Source organism: Homalodisca vitripennis, chromosome 5, assembly GCF_021130785.1.
Source record: "Homalodisca vitripennis isolate AUS2020 chromosome 5, UT_GWSS_2.1, whole genome shotgun sequence".
NCBI classification, from domain to species: domain Eukaryota; kingdom Metazoa; phylum Arthropoda; class Insecta; order Hemiptera; family Cicadellidae; genus Homalodisca; species Homalodisca vitripennis.
The window spans coordinates 57,347,478-57,367,987 of NC_060211.1; the positions used below are offsets into that span (position 1 = coordinate 57,347,478).

Below are 20,510 nucleotides of genomic sequence, written 5' to 3' on the forward strand. Positions count from 1 at the left end.
TGAACTTGCTTATATACATAAAGGAGAATGAATCACTGTTTGGGAGAAGACAAGATGTCCATGGCTACAACACCCGCCATGCCAAAAAGACCTAAACACCCTAAAATGTAGACTTTCAAAATCGTTGAACAGTTTTCCAATGAGCAGCAGGTCAAACTATACAACAGCCTACCGGAAAGCATCAGAAATATGAACACTATTAAGTTCAAGGAAGCCATATGGTCCAGACTTACAAGTAGGCCTATCTATGCACTCAAGGAACTTGAAGATTACCCACTGTTCCAGTCCTGCCACCATAAACCTTTGTAAATAGTGTATATAGTTTTAAATACTTGACAAAATTGTTCTGAACAAATTGCAAACAGTTTTTAAACAAAATTGACACAGTCTATCTGGTTTTATCAGTCAAAGACGAAGACATCAAGTAAGTAAGATTCAGTTGCTCAGATGTGCGCACACCAGCAGTACAAATTAAATTGCGCATTAATCAGTCAATCATGGCAGAACAGTAATGTTGTGCACAATGGACTTCCCAATTTTTATACTCAATATACCTCTTTGTTGAATTTGTATTCTAAAAATAGATTTTTTTCTATATACTTCAAAATACTTGCTGTGGTATTTAAGAGCGACAACAGGCAAACACGTTTCTGGTAAGGTGGGGGATGACATGTGAGTCATATTCTTAATATAGTACATGTGGCACGGCTGAAGCTATAATAATATCTCAATCTAAATTTACTAACCTGTCTTGACTGAACCAAGCAGTATGTAGATCTGAGTCTATGTCACTAACCGCTAAGTTACTTAGTTCATCAGTGCACTGACATGAACACAGATAATGCACTATATGTTCATTGTCACTGTCTAGTCGACTGCTCTCTTAATATACCTATCCAAATTCAGTCATACATTTTTCATTTCAGACAGTACATAATATGTCATGCAAACCTATAGCCTAAAATGCGATACTAGTTGTAATAATGTTTTTTAAAGCTGAGAAAAATAATAAATCGGAAGCATTAGAGAGTGCGATCAGCTGAGCGATTCCTCAAAATCAACATACAACTGCCTACTGTATAGTATTATATGTAATTTTTTTTAAGGAAAATAAAGACTGTTGTTAAAATCACTCAGTTAACAAGATGATCATACAACCTTCCAGACATTCCAAACTGAGTTCGTCAACGTGATGTAAGGCCCGGCCACTGCATGACAAGATATTTTGTTGCGATCCGCACCGGGGGTTAAAACAACCATAAAGAATAAATAAGCCATGTGAGTTAAACCTGACTAAAAACATAAACTTAAGATTTCAACAAAACGGTAAAAAGCTTTATTTTTGTGACACTTTTGGAAATTTTATAGTTCTATCAACGGAACAAATATTTGCAAGAATAAAAAAAATAGTAAAGCTCAGGAAAAACGAGAGAAAATAGAAACTTTCCCACTGTACTCTTCGCGAACCATCTGTTGAAATTTTTTTCTATCCAGTTTTATATCAAAAAGTTGCTCGATGTTGTCCGGAAGGTCATCGTCACCCTCGTCTGTCAATTTTAATGTTTCAATCGTCGGTCTACGGTCGGTCTCTTCATACTCTTCAAATGTAGAGCGTGGTGAATCTCCTGCAACTGATCACAACATTTTGTTTACCAAGTACTAGGACTGTATGAGGCATGTCATCTACAGAAATATCTTACATAATCGTGGAAAACTGTAATACTACATTGAACTGTAATACTCATACAATAAAAAAATAATCAATAAATTACACAGTATGTTTTATTGTTAAAGATTTTTGAGATATTTAGTTATCCTTAACCCTCTCCCGTTCGCATTGTTTCCAGGCGCTCACGGTGCTTCTAACCTCAATTAATTCGCTCTGCCGGTCGCACTCTGTCAAAATTAATTAATTAACCGGTGCGGCGCCTCAACTTACACACGTTCTGTCATTGTAATTAACTATAATTATATATATTAATTATTTTACTATATATTAGTTCAATGAAGTTGATTGTACGAGACCAGGGAGGGGGCACACGGACAGCTGGGAGCCGGTGGCGCGGGGTTGTTGCGCAGTTACTTGGTGAAGGCCATTGTCTGGCTCGCCGCCACTGCCACTGTGATCACTCCGAACTACATCCTCAATGTAACGAGGCTATTTCACAAGGCTCTGGTACATCACTACACTCACTTGAATCATCGCAATCACTACTAATAACGAGATCGATTTCACTGTCACGAAGTGTTTGACTACAACCCGCCATTGTTTCCGCACAACTAATATAAATAGCAAAATAATGGAATAAATCTACTGTAAAAGTAAAGTAAATGGTCTCCTGATAGCAAAAAAAAAAACCGTAGTAGTACAAAATATTGCTACTCGAGAGCAGCACTTATCGGCTCTAGAGGGTAAAGCAGTGCGTTTAAGCTGCAGTGGCTATGTGGTGGCCATGCCGATTCATGCCTTGTGAGCGGGAGAGGGTTAAAAATTTATCAATAAATGTAATTGAGATTGTCAACAATACATACCAATCAGAAAATATTTTAATTTTTTGAACTGAATAAAATCTGCTTTATCTTTAAGAAGTGCATTCTTCAAAACCACAACCCAAATAATTCTAGACAACAGGAAGCAAGAAAAAGATTTCAAGATTGGCCTACTAAATTATTTCTTTATATAATATTGAAATTGGAAAAATATGGTAGTCAGCCATGACTTTAAAAATGCCCGCTATGACAGACCCGGTGAACTCTGTAGAGAGCATGGTAAGCCACCAGTCTACTGCAGATAAGCCTTCCCCAATCTGTGTTGTTCCTGCAGAGTTCCATCGTGTTGCAGTCAAGTGAGATGTGGTTGAAGGTGAGAAACCCAGTGTTCTTGCAGTATCGTAGATATAAAATAATCTCAAATATGTAATAATTAGAATTATTAATTTATTATCTTTGATGGAATTTTTTGTTTTGGGATAGACAGGGGTTTGGTAAAATTGGTGTGAATAAGGTAATAAGTGTCATAGTAATAAGAATAAGAATATGTTTATTGTCATAGAGCTTACACGAGTATCGACACAAGTCATGTATAAAATATAAAAATTAGCATAAGTCCAGACAAGGAAAATTTGGTACCCAAAACATGAAGTTGCCAAAACAGTCACGCCACAATTTAAATTATTTTAAAATATAAATAAATAAATAACAAATTAAAACAGGTATGTAACAAATAAACAAATAACAACAACAAGTAAAACACAGCCTCAGAAATTACAACAGAATTATATAACATTGATACATTTTCTAATATAGTTTGTATAAATAAAAAAACCATGACATTAACATTTAAAATCTAATCATTAAATTAAATAGGTTATGTCTAGAAACTAACAGTTCCACAGTCAAAAAATTCTTTCAATGAATAAAATGGATTGACTAAAAGCCAGGAATAAAATCTTTGTTTAATTCATTAAAACTATATTTTGAGATAAATGGTCTTAAAAGTTGTATACTTTCAAAGCAATAACTGTGTGACTATTAATAGTTTTGTTTAGTCTATAAAATTGTATGGATACATATTCTCTATTTCTGGTGTTGTACATATGTCTGTCACTGTATGTCTTCAGAGGTTCAGGGTTAATGGGTAGTAGAATACTAATATAGTTTCTTAGTTAGCACAACAGGTTGGAAACAATGGTTTTATTATTGTTTTCTAAATTAATTAAACATGGTTGGAGCACACAATGCCTAATCCCGAGATCTCTGGGGTTTGTGAACATGATTTAGGGAATACCTGACCAATAATAAGTTCAAAAAAATGTAATAACAAAATCAGGATAGGGAACCTGGCTGGCCGCTGGCACGATAAGACTTGACTGCAAAACCCCTGCTAGCTGTTGCAAAAATTCATCTCAAGAACTGTCGTGCTGAAAATATCTGATTGGGAAAAAGAGAGTCGATATATGAGGCGTGTTCAGAAAGTAAGTACCGTTTCATTCTGCTGCCGCCATAGCGCTGAAATCAGTGTTCCGCACATGAACAGTAGTCGTCCTTGTTCACTGGATATTGACTCAAGCCATTTTAATTGTTCTACATTATGTTTTTATTTTTCTCTGAATGTTTAAGACAATTAGTGATACTGCCCCTTGTGAAATTTGCTCTGTAATAAGATTTTTGAACGCAAGGAATGTGAAACCAGCTGAAATTTATCACCAACTTCAAGATGTGTGAAGGAATAGTGAGGAAGTGGGTTTATTGTTCAGTAGCGGTCTCGAACAAATGTGCATGATGAGAATCGAAGCGGTCGGCCTTCTCTCGTCACCAATGATCTGGTTGACGAAAAAATCCAAGAGAACAGACGTTTCACTATGACCGCTATCTGATGATTTTTAACAAATTTCACACACTTTTGTACGAAATTGTTACAGACCGCTTAGGTAATCTCAGCTGTGTTCCCGATGGGTTCCAAAAATGTTCACTGAAGTGCACAATACCAAGATATTCTGAAATGCTTTGACTTTTCTCACACAGTACAGTGATAGTGAGGATTTTTTAAACAAAATTTTGACAGGTGATGGAACTTGGGTTCAGCATGTCACACTGGAATTCAAACGGCAATCAATGGAGTGGCGACACACGCAATCCCTGGAGAAACAAAAATTCAAGACGACAATGTCTGCACAAAAAAGCATGTGCACTGTCTTTTGGGATCGGATAGGTGTTTTGCGTTTTGCTGATTGATTTTCTCCCAAGAAGTGAAACCATTAATGCGGTAAGGTATTGCAAAACCTTAAGAAAACTAAGGCGGGCAATTGAAAATAAACAGAGAGGAATGCTCAGTAACGGAATTGTGTTGCTCCAATCTCGGCCCCATACTGCTAGTGACACTCAAACGTTGGTTCAACAGTTTTTGTTGGGAGCAGTTCGATCACCCGGACTTAGCATCGTCTGATTACCACTTGTTCTTGCACATGAAGCTCGAACTAGGCGGCCAACACTTTGAAACCGACAATTAAGTGAAGACTGCCATGGAGTTGTGGCTATATTCGTTGGCGAGAACCTTCTATGAAGAGGGTATAGACAAAGTGATCACCCGCTACGACAAGTGTTTGAACATCATGCTATACTATATCGGAATATTTTTAGGGTTTGCATAATAAATTTTACTAAATGAGTAGCATTCGCTGCTATATTTTATTGAATTGTCTATTAAACAATCGTACAAGCTTATGTATTCATAGTTCAGCAAACTATGCAGGTATCCAGTTAATTATTTTGCAGCACTGGTATCCGTGTCATTGGATGAACCACGAACTAGACCTGTAACCACAATCTCACATGAACTCTTTGTTTTTGCTTGGTATTTTAATATATTGGTATGAAATATTTAAATATTTCATAACTCTTTCATTCTTATATTGTGTTCAGTATGACATTTCGAACATCAAAATAACTAAATTTATATTGGAGTGGTGGGTCAACCTGGCAAGTATATCACCTCTTTTGATCAGCTATTGTTGACTTACTATTTGATCCGAACCAGGTTATCATTCCTCTTCTCCTCCACACCAATCTCAGTGAAACCAATAATTACAGTTCTACATCTCCCTCTTTATAGGCAATTGCACAACAAAATTTGTATAATAAGGCATTATTAATTCTGTACACTGTGCATCAACAAAATTAATGTTTATAATTAAAAGTATAGTTTACACAATACAAGTGGTATCCCTACACTTATCATCTACATTTAAAAATAAATTAGTTAAAAACTAATTTGATTACTCTTAAATACTTAGGCTTATGCAACTGGTGTCATAACTAACATCAAATTCTTCCGGTTCACACTGTTTTGAACCATTACGAACACAATTAACTTTGTAAAATGTTTCAACCTCATTTTGGAGAGCCGTCTTCATTCACAGATGCAGTTTGAGGTTTGCAGATATTGTGTCATAACTTTTACTTTTGAGGGGTGTATTTTGATGTGAACTGAAACTGTAAATGTACCGGCCATTTAAGTATAGCACCATGCCAACCTGTCCATCTCTTCAGAATCATTTGATCTAAACAAGTTCAAATATGGACATCATATAGTAGTGGTACACTGACCCGAAACAAAGTATTTCATAAAGTTCAAAAAATTTTGCCATCCATAAAGAAAGGTGAAAAAACTGCATACAAAATTTCCCAAAATACCTGCACTTACATTTAATATTTGTGGCTTTTGCATATGGAATTCAGCCCTTATAGCAGATTTAATGTTTACCTAATAAAAACAGTTGTAATAAGTAATTGATTCGAGGAAAAAACTGCAAATTTAATTATTATTCTATTCAATCACTTGCAACATTGCTTCACAAACTGAACCCTTCAGTTAGGATTGTCTTCATTTAATACCTGATTGAGTTTTGCTTTATACAGGTGAAATTTGTGTTCCTTTAACACTTCTTGTACTGTATCTTTTGAAATGCCAGTATCAAAATCCTTTTGGTTTGCAGCATGATTTGCTATAACTTCAATTTTAACCTCTTCTGTTGTAATGGAAAGGCATGACCATGGAGCATCAAGAACATTAAAGGTTGTTCAGACTTTGTGAACCAATTTATCAAACACCTAATGTTAGCCATGCCTATTAGTCTTCAATTTTTTTTTTTTTTTTTTTTTTCTCTTAGGACAAGAAGCTTATAAATTGCACTTAGTCCTGTAAGAACCTTTGCGCTGCTTCCGGAGTGATAGGATATTCAGGATGGGTAAGGTTATGGAGTAGGGGCCGCCTCCTATCGAGATCCATGAAGAAGAATTAGGGCACTACATCTCAAAGTCATCCTGGAAGAAGGGGAGGCCAGCTCTGAAAGAGCCTCTACAGTCAAAGTAGGCAGGGGGTGGCACACCCTTGTTGAGGTTAACAAGAACCTCTGAGGTAAGGAAACAAAACTCCACCAACTCCAACAGTCATCTTCCACAGTAGATTTAGACCTTTCGAATTGCCCATGAACCCCAGAATCTCAACATTTGCGGTTAGTGATGTGCAGCTACTGGACATCCATAAGGTGGCCCAGATTGAAGTGGCACATCGGTTTTTGCTGTGCCCAGTGGTGGGTTCAACTGGTAGGTATAAACCAGCCAGAAGTGATCCCTACTGGGTAAGTCTGTTCAATTAGACAGTACGGAATACACATACTGCTTCACATAAATTTCTTCTAGATTCACCAAAAAACAAAATCTTTACTTTGTCTTCATTTAACCGAACAATGTTCATTTTGTACTAAATAACAGTGGAGCATAGCACAGTATCTAGCCTGAATGTTTCTACCAGATTAACTAATATAAGCAATAAGAGATCAAATCTAAAAGCAGGTCCATGACTGGACTTCATTCAGGGGTAATTAAACCTGATAAATGCAGTTATTTATGCTTGTTGATTCTTGTTGTGTTTTACATCTAGATTTGGTTTCATAATTTCTCAAAATAATCTTGAATCTTTAATTGGATACATTATAGAACTCTAGGTTGTGCCATTCTTCTTTTTTCAATGCTTTCAAATAAGGCACCACTTGATAGTCCTCAAGAACTTTCAACTCTCAAAAAAGTTTTAAATGCACAAGACAAATTTTGGCTATACGGAAATGTAAATGACAAACATGTTCGCTGCAACAAAGAAGAAAGCATATGACCAAGAACTTAAAAGGAGCAGACAAGAAGCCAACGCTATATATATATATGTAATATTTCAGACAGCTTTGAATTTATTGTCGTCTTGTTGTATATATATCCATAGCTGTCTGAAATATAATTAACAATGAGAAAAAAAGAAAGGTAGACCCTGAAACAATTAAGTTAGAAATACTCCATGATGGTGATTTAATAACAGACACAAAGAATAGCTAACCATTTCAATGAATACTTTTCAAACACACGAACCATCCTCAACTCAGCAAAACAGTACTGTAGGACAAACGACCTAGCTTTGAATGAGAGTAAAACTGTACAGATGACGTATAGCGCAAGAGGAAACACACAGAATGGGATACCTGACTTAAAAGTACAAGATAATTTAAAATATTTAGGTATTAATCATGACATGAACCTCAATTGGAAGGCTCATGTTGATGTGCTGTGCAAGAGACTTGCATCGGGCACCTATGTCATAAGAAGGATAAAAGAAATATGCGGAACATCTGCAGCAAGAATAGCCTACTTTGCTCTCTTTGAGGCACATGTTAGATATGGCATAGCAGCATGGGGTGGAACTACTAGCTCCAACATGGAAAGAGTTTTCTTGCAGCAGAAAAAAACAATAAGATGCTTAACAGGCCTTGGATTTCAAAGCAGCTGTCGAAGAGCATTCCAGGAGCACAAAATACTTACAGTACCTGCACTTTACATAAGCGAGGTAATTCTACTAGTAATCTCATCAAACAAGCCAAAACTTGGAGATTATCACCAATATAACACCAGAAATGCCTCAGATTTCTCACTTCCAGCACATCACCTGAGCTTTTCTGAAAGGAAGCCAACCTTTAGGGGAGCACGGTATTTCAACAACCTGCCAGACCACATCAAACAAGACACGGGAAAGACCTTCAAGGGAAAACTCCTTCGATGGCTTGAAGATCATCCCTTCTATAGCGAAAAGGAATTCATGGAGTGGAAGACTTAAAGATAACACTCGCAAGATAGAACTTCATTTTTATGTAACATTGTTTTGACGCCAATACCGATCTCTATGATTGTGTAAATAAAGAAAGATTGTCTATTGTCTATTGTCTAAATATAGCCGATGAAACACTTAAGGCTAACAATATTTCATTTACAAACACTCTAAACCTTCAAACAGTTTCTACAGAAACTCTTACAAATTTTCAACAAACTTCAGCTGATGAAGTGAAAAAGACAATAAAATCTATGAAAAACTTAACTTCTGCAGGGATTGACGAGATACCAGCTAAGCTACTTAAGTATTGCCCAGGTGAACTAATGATCCCACTCATTAAAATCTCAAACATGCGAGGCATTTTCCCATCTAAACTAAAAATATGTAAAATCTATTCAAAATTCAAACAAGGGGACCCCCAAAACATTAACATCTATAGACCAATCTCTATGCTCTCATCAGTCTCAAAAGTCATAGAAAAAAATTTGAATCACTAGATTTCTGGAGTATTCAAAAAGTAACAAGTTACTAACTGACAAGCAGCATGGTTTATCTATGGTAAATTCACTTCTACTGCAATTATTTACCTTATTGAACTAATAATTGGTAACACGTAACTACTCTACTCCTTGACCTTAGCAAAGTTTTTGACTGCCAGGTCATGACCTCATACTGACAACTTAACAGACCTGGGATCCAATAAACAGCACTCCGGTGGTTTGCAAGCTACCTCAAGGGACGAAGTCAGACAGTGCAGGAAATAGTCTATGGGCTCATAAGTATAGTTCAGTCTAAACTTCTGCCAGTCAGAAGAGGGGTTCCACAAGGCTTAGTCCTTGGACCAGTTCTATTCGTATTATTTATTAACAACTTCCCAGAACATCTAGGAGAATATTGTAAAATGCTGTACACGGATGACACTGTGCTACTCACAGCTAATAAGGATACGAAGCAACTAGAAATAGACTTGTTCATTGCATTCAGTTTGGCCCAAGAATATACACTTAACAATGATCTTGTTCTCAATGAAAATAAAACAAATATCATTTGGCAGTAAAAAAAGCTCTTAAAGTGAACTGCCATGCCTCCAAGCAGCTGACGATGTTAAACATCTAAGCATAACACTTGATGAGGGCGTGAGCTGGAAAAGTCACCTAGACAACGTGCCTTAAGCTTAGCTCACCTCTATTCGCATTGAAGAGAACTAAACAGACCAGTAGTTCTGAAGCAATGAGAACTGCCTACCATGCACTTTTTGAAAGCTCCTTACATTACTGAAAAACTGTCTGGGGTAGTTCTTTCGATGGAAATCTTCTTCGTGTCCTAATTATGCAAAAAAGGAGTACTAAGGATAATGGCAGGAATAGGAGACCCAGAGAGATCTGCAGAAAATTATTTAGACTGGAAATTATTGTCAGTAACTTCCATTTACATCCTGGAAACCATTATGCACTGCAGAACCAAGGATCCTCCTAAACAAAGGCATCTACATTCTACACAATCACTTCACCAGGAGACTATACACTCCTATTCACTGAACTGCCTTATTTAAAAAAATGCTCTCCTATGCTGGAATAAAGCTGTCCAACAAGCTGCCTGACTACCTGAAAGATGACAACTGAAGAACCATGAAGAGAATCCTTCACAATTAACTACAGAACCAGCCAAACTTGGGGAATTCTACTTATGGAATGACAATCCTTGACTTGACTAAACATCCATCCATTCTTAAATACTTTTGACTATGTAACATATCTCAATGATATTGTTCTATTTAAAGAATATTGACACGCCTCCAAAGTACCCCATTTCTATTGGAGACATTGAAATATTTCGTACACAAATAATTCCTTTGTTTGGTCATATTAACATTGTCCAAAGGAAATTTCTCTATCTCCATTTATTAAAAAAAATAATACGGTGGGGTTTAAGACACTCTTTATTTTGTACTGTCATATCCTAGACTTTCGAGAACACACAGGTAGTCTGAAAAAGAGTAAATTCAATTTGGTCTATTATGTAAAGGGAGAATGTTTGTGCAAAACAAACTGATAATACTTACTGGATTCCAAATGTCCAAACATGCCTTGATCCACCAGATACTGGGGTCTCTTGTGCTCTGGATGGTTCTTCAGCCACTTGCAGTACTCCTTTGTGGATCTACCAGGAAAATGTAGCTTGGTTCAAATATTATAAACAAAGAACGTTTCAAAATTTTCCGCTTCCCACACACCTTACTTTTTAAATGGATGGATATTACTATATACAGAGTGTGTAAAATGTTTGGAGTAGCTTAATATTACTTTAATCATAGCAGATAAAATCTACATACTTTGTACAGTGTTATGAAGCTATCTTATCTAATTTTTTATGTTATAATCATCACACGCCTACATTGGAGGATGCACAATGCTGCGAAAAATGGATAACAATGAAAATTGCAATATATTACAATTTAGGATAATTTGTAATATATCTTCTTTGGTAAATAGAAGGATTGTACCTACTAAATATACAATAGGTACTAGTTTTCGTTGTTTGTAGGCCACAAGTCAAGTATTCAAAGTTCGAGTTTGTAGATAACAGTTGTACCAAAGTATACCTCAATAAAGATATAATTTGTACCTCATTAGTACCAAAGTATCATATGTAAATGGTGCAGGTTATTTTTAATTACAGCAATGTATATTGAAGACAAATGTGAGTACTAATAGTTACAAATATTATAGAATAAATTTATCATGAATATATAAAACATGTTAGATTACAAATATAATAAAGTTTTCACTTGTAGTTGGTTACAGGTAATTCAACTTTTAGTGAGCAAAAAATAAACACTAAATATCATTTTGAAATTTTATATTCAATGTTTGTACCATCTTTCATATACAGTCTGACAGGAGTTTATCTCCTGTCGCGACTTTACTAATTACATAGTTTTTCCTGATTCTAACCTTTTTATCAAGAATTCCTACTTTGTAGAAATTTTTGTTATCAAAAGAATACAGTGACCAATAAAGTCCATTCGTCACAAAATATATACAGTTTTAACGTTAGAAGAATGTTTAAAGAAATTTTCGGAATAAATTATAACATTGGCTTTTTTTTAACAAGGAGAACTAGTGAAAGGATGCGGGCAGAAGAAGCGGCGGCAGCATTTTGAATCAAGGTAGTCATGTAACTCATGGCTGCACCAGGAAGTGCCTTTAAACACTTGCAGCAGCTATAAAAGAGAAAAAAAACCAATTGCCAACCTTGAGGAAAGCTTCAAAATGATTTTGACCCATGTAGTTCTAAAAAAAGGGCACATGGCAGAACTTTCACTATGTTATTTTTGCTATTATTGCTATTAAACACCAGCAATCGTTATTCATATTTAAATTATTTTTTTTTACTTTTACATACACAAATAATGGCTCATTAAGTTTAAAAAGGTTATCCCCAAGGACCACATTCGTAACATGATTTATATATGTTATTACCAAACAAAATTGAAGTGTGTAGATCATGATCAAAGTTCATGTGTACTGGTGTAGCAGTGAAAGTATTATACTGATAATGCAATACATAAGTATACTATGTGAATTCGTACTTAAAACATGTACTTGTACTTGGTAATTGTTTCAATTTACAGAGTTATTTGATTTTCTACAATGAAACACTAAACAGTTAAATTGTTTTGAATGTCTGTAAATATTTTATTTAATAATTGTAAAAATAATCTACTGCAGTACCTCAAATCTTTGATTGTGCTGTAAACATCAGCAAAACTGAGCTGTTCTTTGGAAATTTTGTTCCATTCAAGCCATGTTTCAGCTGTTTTGTTGTTTGGTGTTTTTAAACTGCAAGTTCTTTGGTAGCCCTTTTCCAAATGCCTTTACTTTGGGTTGTATTTTTTCCATTTTGGCATCCCACTTCAGGTGTAAAGATAACACTTCTTGGAAAGATTTCTGTAACAAATTATATCAAATATGAACCTTTGTGAATACAGAGTAATGACACTAAATGTGTAATTATTTTTCTAAATACAAGCTACAATGTTTATGACTATCCCTAGTATAGTAATTTTTAACTATTTTACAGAAACTAACCTTTGGAACTCTGAGGAACTCTGCTAGCTTGTAATAGAGGACCATCTTCTCTTTACGTTTGATGCAGAGAGCACGTGATGCAGGGTTGTCCATACCAATTTGGAATAACTCTTTTAAGATTTCCTCATTAATAAAGGATTTCTCACTTCCTCCCAGCTCTCTCAGCCATTCACAGAAATCCACAGCAATCTGCAAAATATTCCAAGAGTTTACAATTTTAACTATTGAATTCCCTTTCTTTTGCTTATTCACATTTATTGGGAAGTACAAGAGATTTCAGTTAAAGTTATTAATTTCATTACTAGATTTTCAACTAATTAAACATAAGAATTTTGTTGAATGAATACTACTACTAGCCCTACAATTTTAGACATTTTAAATAAATCGGGGAAAAGGCTCAGGGAGAAAAGGTATAGGTTATATGACTTTGACACGTTATAAGGTTACAGCAAAAACAACATTAAGATTTAAGCTATATCATAATTGGTTTCATAGATTTTCACTTTTGATTACATAAATTCTATAGTTAATCTCATAATGTATGGAAATTAAATTCAATGTACAAAAAAATTCAAGGTTAACGCATTGTACAATACACTATGAATAAAATAGACATAAAAATTTATTCATTCTATATGGGCATCTAAATGTAAATGCTCTATTATTTCTTTTAAAATTAACTTTATTTGTTCAAACAGAATGAGGATGTTAATATAAAGAACTTATTAATGTGGAATTTTAAGATCATTATTGTAAAACCTGTCTTGGAGAAGGCTTCTGCATATAGCTGGGCCTAAAAGCATCTAATTACCTAACAGAAATGTGCAAAGCTCTATAAGCTACTTCCAACTGTGAAGCAATACCAAATAGTATTTACTGGAAGTTTTCTTTACCTTGTTAATAAGGAAATCTCCCTGTTCCTCTAGAGTCATTTCACTGAGCTCACTGACATCCTTGGTCTCCTTAACTCTCCAAGTGGCAGCTTCAGCTTCTGGCAATCCCAGAAACTTGAGTATGGCTTTGTGCTTTGATATCAACTCTCGGTCAGCAGGACTAAAACAATACACAGGCACTTGCGATATGCTGATTGTATCACCTTTACTATCTAGAGTCATTTCACTGAGCTCACTGATATCCATGGTCTCCTTCACTCTCCAAGTAGCAGCTTCAGCTTCTGGCAATCCCAGAAACTTGAGTATGGCTTTGTGCTGTGTGAAATGTGGGATATTCCTTTTTACTATAATCATTTCACAGAGCTAAGAAGTGTGACTCCCTGTTTCTTTAAGAGATTTCAAAGAGCTCATCTCCTTCTTCATGAGGAAATTTCCCTATCCTATTCTTTATCCACCCAGTCATTTCACAAAACTCGTAAGTTTGCACATAGAATGAATGAAAGACAGAAAATTCCATATTCTTCTAGTCAATTCATGGAGCTCATGAACTAATGAGAACTCTCTAGAATTGTTTGATTGAACTTATGAGTTTGTTGCTGATTGTGGATTTTGTATACTCTATAGAGTTACTTCACTTATTTCATACTTTTGTTCATTTTTCCTCTAAAGTTATTTCAAAGAGAACATGAATTAGTAGATTCCTTTTCCTCTAAATTAATTTCACAATGATCAAGAGCTTACTGATGAGGATATATTCCTACTTCCTCCCAATGTTTTCATATTTCCCACGAATGCATCGATGATAATGATTTCCTATCATTCTATAGAGTTTCATAATTTCACAGATATTGTTAGCTGGATGTTGAAGAATAATTCTGTTAGTTTCCAATGCCTATAGTAAATTGTATTTATTATGGTAAATCTTCCAATTTGAATGACGAGAGGACTTGCTCTAGCAGTGTTAGGAGCACTCATCCACTTCTGATCCACTATTATATCCAGCCCATGTCTAAGAAAATAAAACCTCTATGAAAGTGTTAATCACCACCTATTTGAGATGTGTTTAAAAGTACTATTAAATTGAATAAGGCTACCCTTTCGTCAATCCAACTTTTTTATGTCAATGACGACTAGTTTTGGGAGCACTGCCACATTATCAAATCATGTCAAATCGTTAAAAATTGAACATGTCATCAAAATAAATAAAATTACACATAACATAAATAAATAAACAAACAAACACATGCATAGAGGCACTTGAGACTATGAAGAAATTGAATTATATTTTAGTTTATATGTATGGACAGCCATGGACAGGAATTGAATAAGTTATACAAGATCATGAGTGGCATACACGTCGCATTGCAAACCATCGTACTAACTAATACTTGTTTGATAACGCTGGCATTGTAGAGTTGTAATCATCTTATTGTTTTAACACTCTGAGGGATACTTCCAGTCTATCAAGTAAAATATTAGAGTTGAATTTTAAATTTTCTTTTAGAATATTATTTGGCGATTATTTTGTGACTATAAATCTTATAATTTTTGAGGGCATAAAACATAATAAGACCTCTATAATAAGGGGGGGGGATATAAGGGCTCTATTATAATTTTTATAATAGAGCCTTTTTTAATTTGTGTAGTGTTTTTAAGTTGTCATTAAAATTGTTGACATAATAACTATCAAAACTTGGATCGCTGTGTCGACAGTTTTGGCTTGTGAAGTGTTCAGTAAATTGTTTGGGGAATGAATGACCAGTTTGATGTAAAACCTAGTACAGTCATGGTACCTGTATCATTTTAGACATCATCATTTCTCTTATTGGGATTAACTTTAAAATATCATATATGTGATATTATGTTTTTAAGTTTGTTTTGTAGTTTAATGTTGATCATTTCCAAATTCATTTGACACAAAAGTATTGTTTATTTTTTAGTGACTTTTTTTATTTTTCTGTTAATTTATGATGGAATCTATGCTAGTGCTGTGGTAACCACTGCTAACGGCTGTGTATTTTAAAGAACAAAAAGTTTCCGACCTTAATCTAGAGAAAGGTTCTTTATTTATTAATATTTGTCACAAACATGTAATCTCCATTAAAATAACCACTAAAGTATGACTATATTTTAAACTAATTTTACCACTCCTTTATCTTTGACGCACTGAAAGCATCTTCTCCGAAGTTATGTTAAATCCTCCAAATGAGGAAGTGAACCTTGAGAGAATAATTAAGTTTTTTTACAATATTACTGTTCTAAATTTTCCATAAGATTCCAATATTATGAAATAATGCTCAAAACAAACATACTATGAGCACTTCGGTATAGGGATTGGCCGGCAGCTGTCCGACATGATGGCACATGACAAGGTCATATGATTGGCATGGTGTGCGCATGGTGTAGTTGACTGCACCTATGTGCCAGCTCGTGCCTCACTCCAGTCGTTTCTTATGAACTATAAAATAGAATTGGGTACTTTTTGAACACACCTTGTTTCCTTTGCCTTCTAAGTGCTGTTTTACCCTTCCCTTATGATACATAGTTTCATATAAAATATATAACAATAATGTCAGGTAATTTTAATAAGGATCTTTTACCTTGCGGCAAGCGCCACTACAGATTTGAATTTGGTGCTTAATCTATCAGTAGCCGCGAACACGATAACCAGCTGCGCCAACCTTTAGGTCATAGCTTTAACAATGGGAGCCTCCTACTATCTGGAATTCTACTGGACAGGTTCTGGTAGGATCTTTTATGCCTAGGATAGCAAGTGGAGAGTGGAGGTTGTGTCAGAGTAGTTGTGCGGCTATCGTGTAGAGTAAGCCTAATAGAAGTGTTTGTAGATCATCTAGGCTTGTGTTATAGTTAGGGAACTTTCAGACCCATATCTAATTTATTAGTTACCTTTTCCTCATCAAAACTGATTAGGTTTGGATAGGGAAAATCTAGTGGCGGATCCAAAGTAAATAATTAGTCCTCTGGAAAGGTACCCTCTTCAGGTCACGACGACACGAGGTTGCAACCAGATAAATGGTAGGTTTCCAATAATAAAATCCATTTGTATTATTCTGGACTTCACATTGCATTATAATTAAGGTTAGTGGTTACTGAGTGAAATGTGGTATTGGTCTTGACTGAACTGCTTCATGTGATATTTCATAGTGATTAAATCTAGATTAAAAATTCATTGATTGAAAAAACAAACTTCTTAAAATCTTATACTATGGTAAACATTAAGAACTTACAAATCCACCTCCACTTCTACAAATTCAGACTGAGCTTCAGAAGATTCTTCTGAGGATGTCTGAGTTTCTGACTGCTCAGATGAAAATTCGGTTTCAGTTTCGTAAGAGAGCAGTGACGGGGTTTTGGAAGCCCCATCATGTGGAGATAATTCTGAATCTGCTGTCCCTGAGCTCCTGACAGACAGCTGTAACATTTGTATGTATTCTGTATGGTTTAACTCCTTTTGCCTAAACAATTAGTTATAGATATTTCTCATAGTATTAAATAAATATATGTAAATACTATGTATTATATGTCACATCCACAAAAGTGTCCATTACTATTCTGGTATTGAATTTTTTAATTATGATGAAAAATACATAAATGTTTAATCTACATAGTGAACTTTAGAATGGTCTGAAGATGTTCATAACAAGAATATCATTATATTTTGCAATTTTTAAACTCGCTGCATTAAATAGAATGTTCAAACAATGAAGTGTGAAATGGTAGGCTTGAGCTCCCCAATTCAAGTCCTGGACATGCCTGTGGTATCCTGTCTATTTATTACACCAAACTGTGTGGTTTTGCATCACACCGATATTTTAGGAATTATCACCCCATTATGTTTAAAAATTATCATAAAAGACTACCACTTTGCTTCTTACGAGAAAGAATACTATAATAGTTTGAAAAACTTACATTTCGTATGCTATTTAATGAAATTTTATCCCTCCCTAAAATAGAAAAACAAAAACAATTACAATAATTCATAAAATATATATAAATACATTTTAAGTTAACATCCAGGTAAAGCTACTTATTTTAAAGTGAGTATTATTGTAATGATAAGTTTACATATTAAATGTAAGTTACACCTCAACTTTGCTTTGATTATATTAAAGTTGTAAAAAGTGTTAATATATTGAGCAACTCTCTGCCTGCAGGCAGCCTCCTGAGTTAAGTGCTAATAAAATAGATTGAGCTACTCTCTGGCAGCAGGCAGCGTCCTGAGTTAATTGCTAACTAGTCTATATTTATTTTACCTTTAAACCATCCACAGTCTCTGGAACGAACTTTCGAGGTCGTCTAAATGGGATAATAGTATCCACCGAGGTGGCACTTTGTTCTTCTGATCCAGGGATTTCTGGCACAGGGAAGCCCAGTATCAATGCCAGATGTTGGTAGGAAACTTCGTCCACCACTTCCTTCACGAGTTCAGCCTGAAGTTCCATTGGCTGTTCATCAAACAGAGTAAGGTTACGTTAAATTATTTAAGTGTAAACATGGATTTAATGTTATTTTTAACATGTCTAAATAAATTTTAATGTTACATTTTAATAATTGTAACTAGACTTTTCAGGAAAATAATTTTATTCACTGAGATAGCATTGAGCTTCAATATGGTATACTGCCAGCCGGCTTATGAGTGTTTGGTGCAGGAGTAAACATGAACCAATCTGCGAGAGCTAGCAATAAATTTTGAAAAGCAATTTGTATCCTTAAGTACCTCCGGTATAGGCAACAAATTAAAATGTACAAAGATTACTGTTACTGATAAATGATATTGATAGGAATGTGACCATTACCTTGAAAACGGCCACGAAATTAATTAAGCACAGACTTTATTAGAAAAATGAAACTAATGTACAAACTGTACTGAATAATAACTCAAACAAATTGAAGTTGTTTTAAATGTCTGGTATATATTTCATGAAATACAATGGCATCATAATCTCTATATAAAAATAAGAGAAATGTTAAACTACTTATTTACTAACAGATTCACAGTTTACAATAGTACAGTATCTATACAAAAATATGTTTAATTCAGAGTAATGTATAACATTTCCATAGCCGTACTCAGCATGTACTGGCCCTGGAAAAGATATTTGGCTGGGCCCCATCACCACACACCCATCACACGCTTCACCCTCCCCCCCCTCACACCAATGTTATCTCGTGGTCAAAATCTTATTATTTTGATAAGATAGATTCCAATATAATTATGTTGCTAAAAATAAGTAATATAAAATCTTATTAATCATACCACTTTAATCATGTGAATTAATTAATGTGTAGTAATTAGTTTATTAGTTATCCAATATAAATTATTTTTAGATATTAATTGTTATAAGAAAAATCTGTAAAAGACGTGCTCTTTTAATTTTATTTTTGTTCTCAATTGAAGACAACTTGTCTTTTGTATCGACATTGCAGTTATGATTTTTCGGGTCGGACCGGACTCAAGTGTTGAGGTATTTGTTGTTTGATCGCAAGAACTAATATTAACTTTACCGCTTGAATGCACAATGTAAATAAACATGATTGAGATTGTTAAATCAAAAGTAAGATGGTTTGTTTTAAAAATAATACTCACCGTTTATTCGAAATCGTAACAAAAGGTATTACAAATTTGGTCTATAATATCGTTACAGTAATTGGATTTAGCTGTCTCGTCCGTCGACACGGTCCGGACGTGTGGCGGGGCCCGGCCCGGACCCCGATAAAATTGTCCGACAAAACCGGTCTGAGTACTGACCTAAATATGTCAAAACCTCACATTATTGTACTCATCTTGTTTACAAATGTTTTTTATTCTGATATTTTCTCGTTGTCACCACAATCACCCACAAGACCTATGTATAAATATTTACCAACGCTCAGCCAAACTCCATGGAGCGTCATACATCAGCATCGAGTTCAGAGTTGTCTATTTAGAAATGAAGCTTCATTCATAATTTAAAATTTATAGGTCAGTTCGTTTTCATGATATCGTGAAAACAGACAGACAAAAACGAAATGTTGTAGCTCCTCTGATGATAGGCTTTACTAACATTCAGCCAATAACTTTACTATAACATTCGTAAATAATCTGTGTATAGAACATGATATATAGGACTTAATAATGAATTTACTTACATTAATGTGGTTTTCATTTAATTTATACTTACAAGTTTCAAAGGGTGTTCTAAGGGATCATTTAAGGCTCTCCAATTTTCTTTCCTTTTAGTCATCTCATATATTAAAGGTTTTAATTTTCGTGGTTTCTTTTTTAAATGCGGCATAGTGGTAGTACGAGTAAATTCTGAATATTTTAAAACTTATTTTCACCTAAGCTAGTATGAGACAATTGTACTACTAATTATGCTGTTGAAATATTGTGAGTTAAATATTTATACAGCAGAGCGAGTGTAAAATCTTTAAAGTTCACCTACGGTAATTAAAATACTTTAAAAGTGGTCTAAACAGTGTTCGCAATAGTTTAACCTGAGATTGTTTGCTTATATTTGTTGTCATATTTTGTTACACTCAGACTTTTAAGCGATTGTCGCGTCAACGTCAATTTGTTGACAGTCATTGCTAGGCACCGGCACGAATGTTTATTTAGTTATACCAACACAGCTCATTCCTCGCCACTAAATTCCCTACATCTTGTAGTACAATCAGTAATATATACATTCTTTGGTATCTGTAAAAATGTACAAATAGTGTACTAATCCAAGCGGATATTCAAAACTCATACTTGTGTTAAAACGCTTCCTGTCCTAGTTATAGCAACCAATTAGAGTTAGATCCAGTTGTAAATTAATGTCTTTAAATACTTTACCCTAGGTAATTGACATTTACACAAATAAGAATCATTAT

The 20,510-nt window shown here is 34.6% G+C and overlaps 1 protein-coding gene across 2 annotated transcripts; it reads right to left on the reverse strand.

Annotated features, from left to right (window-relative positions):
• Positions 1 to 1,313: 1,313 nt before the first annotated feature.
• Positions 1,314 to 20,203, reverse strand: LOC124362251. 2 transcript variants are annotated; one of them, XM_046816596.1, is made up of 8 exons: positions 19,817 to 20,203; positions 17,909 to 18,100; positions 16,883 to 17,067; positions 13,635 to 13,794; positions 12,742 to 12,930; positions 12,385 to 12,600; positions 10,713 to 10,810; positions 1,314 to 1,631 (listed from the first exon to the last, which is right to left on the reverse strand). In XM_046816596.1, the coding sequence occupies exons 1-6, from the start codon at positions 19,928 to 19,930 to the stop codon at positions 12,463 to 12,465; spliced, it is 978 nt and encodes a 325-aa protein (XP_046672552.1). In that variant the 5' UTR covers positions 19,931 to 20,203; the 3' UTR covers positions 1,314 to 1,631; positions 10,713 to 10,810; positions 12,385 to 12,462. The 2 variants fall into 2 exon arrangements, with proteins under 2 accessions (XP_046672552.1, XP_046672553.1); XM_046816597.1 differs by lacking the exon at positions 1,314 to 1,631 and adding an exon at positions 4,949 to 5,313.
• Between the last annotated feature and the right edge of the window lie 307 nt (positions 20,204 to 20,510).

Bases quoted from the DNA above. Each gene is read 5' to 3' on its own strand.
- LOC124362251 (XM_046816596.1), bottom strand. From the start codon at position 19,930: ATGCCGCATTTAAAAAAGAAACCACGAAAATTAAAACCTTTAATATAT. The intron at 13,795-16,882 runs GTAAGTTCTTAA...GTATTGTTTTAG, and splicing joins GTAGAAGTGGAGGTGGATTT to TCCTGCTGACCGAGAGTTGA. The intron at 12,601-12,741 runs GTTAGTTTCTGT...AATTTGTTACAG, and splicing joins AGTTCCTCAGAGTTCCAAAG to AAATCTTTCCAAGAAGTGTT.